At 50.0% G+C, this 3,737-nt stretch overlaps 1 protein-coding gene across 2 annotated transcripts in view; it reads left to right on the top strand.

Annotated features, from left to right (window-relative positions):
* Window positions 1-2,483: 2,483 nt before the first annotated feature.
* PGR (progesterone receptor) overlaps window positions 2,484-3,737 on the top strand; it is an 88,374-nt gene continuing 87,120 nt past the window's right edge. For both annotated transcript variants that reach the window (XM_006907502.1, XM_025043775.1), the window contains exon 1: window positions 2,484-3,737. This exon is cut by the window's right edge and continues 368 nt beyond it. In XM_006907502.1, coding sequence (XP_006907564.1) covers window positions 2,484-3,737 — 1,254 coding nt within the window.

Below are 3,737 nucleotides of genomic sequence, written 5' to 3'. Positions count from 1 at the left end.
AACTCAACTGATAAATTGAAAAATATAATCTGGCATATCCATACAATGAAATATTGTTTGGCAATAAAAGAGAATGAAGTACTTATATATGGCTAGACCTTGAAAACATTATGCTAAGTGAAAGAAGCCAGTAAAAGAGACCACATATAAAGTGATTCCATTTATATGAAATGTCCAGATTAGGTATATCCATGGAGAAGGAAAGTAGACCAATGGCTGCTGGGAAGTTTTGAAGGGAAATGAAGAGTGACTGCAAATGGGTATAAAGTTTCTTTTTGAGGTGATGCAAATGTTTTAAAATTGATAGTGGTCATAGTTATGAAACTATGAATATGCTAAAAACCATTGAATCGTATACTTTAAAATGGGCAAACTGTATAGCATGTGAGTTATATCTCTATAAAGCATGTTAAGTGGATTAAAGTGGATTTGAAAGAGGAAAGCCTGAAAAGCAATGATAGCAGTATTAATAAAATAGTTCACCACTCTAGCCACAACCCCTTCCATTCCCCCCCTTTACATTATGCTTTACTCATAATGGCCTCCTTGTAGTTCCCATATTATGCCTTCCTATTGGAAGTCCTGTGAACAGACTATATCTGCTTCTTAAAATTCTCTTCACTCCTCCTCTACCTGCCTAACTCCTTTATATCTAAAACTAGGCAGAGTAAGCTAATTGTTGGAGTTAATTCCAAAATCCAGTGGCCTGACGTGATATAGGCTTATTTCTCACTTATATAGACCCTCCCCAAAGATTCAGAGATCCAGTCTTCTTACCTCTACTGGCTTTATCCATCCTGGAGTCTTGAAGTCTTCCACTGTAGTCTCTACATCTGGCCAAGAGACCCTGTGGGGCATCAGCACAGATAGGACCTTGACGAATTTTCCAAATGATTAATTCAGTTTCGAACATAGTATATTTCAGATGATGTCAAGATACCCAATGGTCTTAGGTTCAGCACAGAGATTGTTAGTTTATGACTCTGTATCTCAAATTATTGCAACACTCTCCCATCTCTTTACCATATCTTTATGAAGTAAGAGGTGTTTAAGAAACTCAAAGATTATTAAGAAAAGAATGTTGAGGGGAGAAGATAGTGTTCAACATCTCTCTTGAGAAACTTATGATGTAACACAGGATATAGAAGCTGGAGGTAAAGGAAGCTTTCCTTAAAATGCTACTTATTAAAAATTAGAATGCATTCCTCAGGACAAATCAAAATATGGCACATAACAGCCAAACTTTCCACACAGATGGAGAGGCGTTATCAACTATCATCCACTCCCAGACTTCTCTGCCACACTGAGGACTATTCAAGAGGAGCAGAACATGTTGGTTGTAATAAATTTGAAAGCACTCATTTTTATGGAAGTTATAAGATAACCTTTTTTATATTATTTAGGATCATTCTTAATATATTTATTCTAAAAGATAATATAACCAAATATCTTCTTCTATATTAAATCTTTACAAAACTGAAATCCTGATAATTCAGGTTCAGATAGAATCCATTCATTTTTCCGGTTAGATTGGGCATAATTCTTAATTGGTAGTACAAAATTTAATGTGCTTAAGAAGTTTCATCTCACACCACCTGCTTTTCAGAGTGGATTCAGACTAGCGGTTGGGAATACCAACTCCAGAATTTTAGATCGAGTTGAAATCGGGGTAGGGAGGGGCTTTGGGCGGGGCTTCCCGATAGGGAGGAGGTGTTATTAGAAAGCTGTGGGGCCAGTCTACAGCTATCACTACTCAAGTTAAGCCTTGTACTATTTGAGTGTGCGAGGAACCGATGTGTGAGCAGCATTCTCAATGAGAACTAGTTTCACTTGGCATTTGAGTGGAATCTGCAAGCACAGGGGTTTCTCGGACTGCCCGGAAAAGTGAGAGCTGCAGAGATCACTGTCGCCAGCTATAGGGAGCCGGCAGGAAGACTGCTGTTCCTAAGAATAGAAAGTTGTCCAAGTAGCCCCAGGATTTAAGTGAGAAGGGAAGTGGAACGCAGGCAGGGATTGAGAGCTACACGGCATGCACGGGTTTGAAGCCGGAGAATAGTCGGGAGATAGAGCCGCACGCAATTGCTTTCCAAGCCGCCGCCACTCGAGTGCCAGACGTGTGAGTACGCTGCGTCTCCCGTCCTCAGACTGAAGTCGGAGAACTCTCCTGGAGAACTCTCCCAGTTAGGACACGAGATCCTTACAACTTTCTTCTCCTGCTCTCCCCACCTGCCTCAAGAACGGAACCACTGTCACCCTTCTCCTGCCTACCAGATGGAGGGCAAAGGGCAGTGGCTGACCAGCGCCTCCCCTTTCTGATCCAGGAGGTGGAGATCCCCCCACCCCCAACCCCAACCCCGCCCGGTCCCGCCAAATTCAACACCTATTTTCTCCTCCCGCTGCTCCTATATCCCTGACACCCCCTCCTCCTTCCCCTATCCCTCCTCCCTAGAGACAGGGGAGGAGAAAAGTAGAGTCAGGTCATCATGACAGAGCTGAAGGCAAAGGCTTCCCAGGCTCCCCACGTGGCGGGGGGCGCGCCCTCCCCCACCCAGGATGGATCTCTTCTGCTGGGACGCCCCGTCACAGACCACTTCCAGGCGAGCCAGACCTCGGACGTCTCGCGGGTAGTCTCGGCCATACCCATCTCCGTGGACAGGCTGCTCTTCTCTCGGCCCTGCCAGGGACAGGACCAAGACGAAAACACCCAGGATCAGAAGGCGCTGTCAGACGTGGAGGGGGTGTATCCCAGAGTTGAAGCTATAAGGGGTGCAGGAGGTGGCAGCTCTAGGCCACCAGAAAAGGACAGCGGGCTGCTGGACAGTGTCTTGGACACTCTACTGGCACCCTCAGGTCCCGGACAGAGCCACGCCAGCCCTTCTACCTACGAGGCCACCAGCCCTTGGTGCCTGTTTAGCCCCGAACTTCCCGTAGAGCCTAGGGCTGCCCCTGGCACCCAGGGGGTGTTTCCCTCGCTCATGAACCGGCCAGAGGGCAAGGCTGGCGACAGCTCCGAGACGGCAGCTGCCTATAAAGTGCTGCCCAGGGGCCTGTCATCGTGCCGGCAGCTGCTGCCCTCGACCTCTGGGAGCCATCTCTGGCCTGGGGCCGCCGCGAAGCCGTGTCCGCAGCCCACTGTGATGGAAGTGGAGGAAGAGGCTGACTACGAGTCCGAGGGCTCGGTGGGTCCACTTCTGAAGGACAAACCCCAGCCTCTGGGGGGCACGACGGCCGAAGGAGGAGCTGTGGCCACCGCTCCTGGGGCGGCCGAAGGAGGTGTCGCCCTGGTTCCCAAGGAAGATGCCCGCTTTTCCAAGCCCAGGGTCGCCCTGGCGGAGCAAGACACGCCAGCGGCGCCTGGGCGCTCCTCGATGGCCACCATGGTGATGGATTTTATCCACGTGCCCATCCTGCCACTCAACTCGGCTTTCCTGGCCGCCCGCACCCGGAAGCTGCTGGAGGCGGAGAACTATGACGGTGGGGCCACGACTGTCAGCGCCTTTGCCCCGTCGCGGGGTTCATCCCCGGCCTCGTCGACGCCAGTCGCCGCCGGCGACTTCCAAGACTGCGCTTACGCGCCGGACGCCGAGGCCAAAGAGGACGCGTTCCCGCTCTATGGTGACTTCCAGCACCCCGCCCTGAAGATTAAGGAGGAGGAGGAAGGCGCCGAGGCGTCCGCGCGCTCCCCGCGGCGGTACCTGGTGACGGGTGCCAACCCCGCTGTCTTCTCGGATTTCCAG

Source organism: Pteropus alecto, unplaced genomic scaffold (assembly GCF_000325575.1).
Source record: "Pteropus alecto unplaced genomic scaffold, ASM32557v1 scaffold12, whole genome shotgun sequence".
NCBI lineage: Eukaryota > Metazoa > Chordata > Mammalia > Chiroptera > Pteropodidae > Pteropus > Pteropus alecto.
This window is presented reverse-complemented; position numbering and strand designations above follow the sequence as displayed.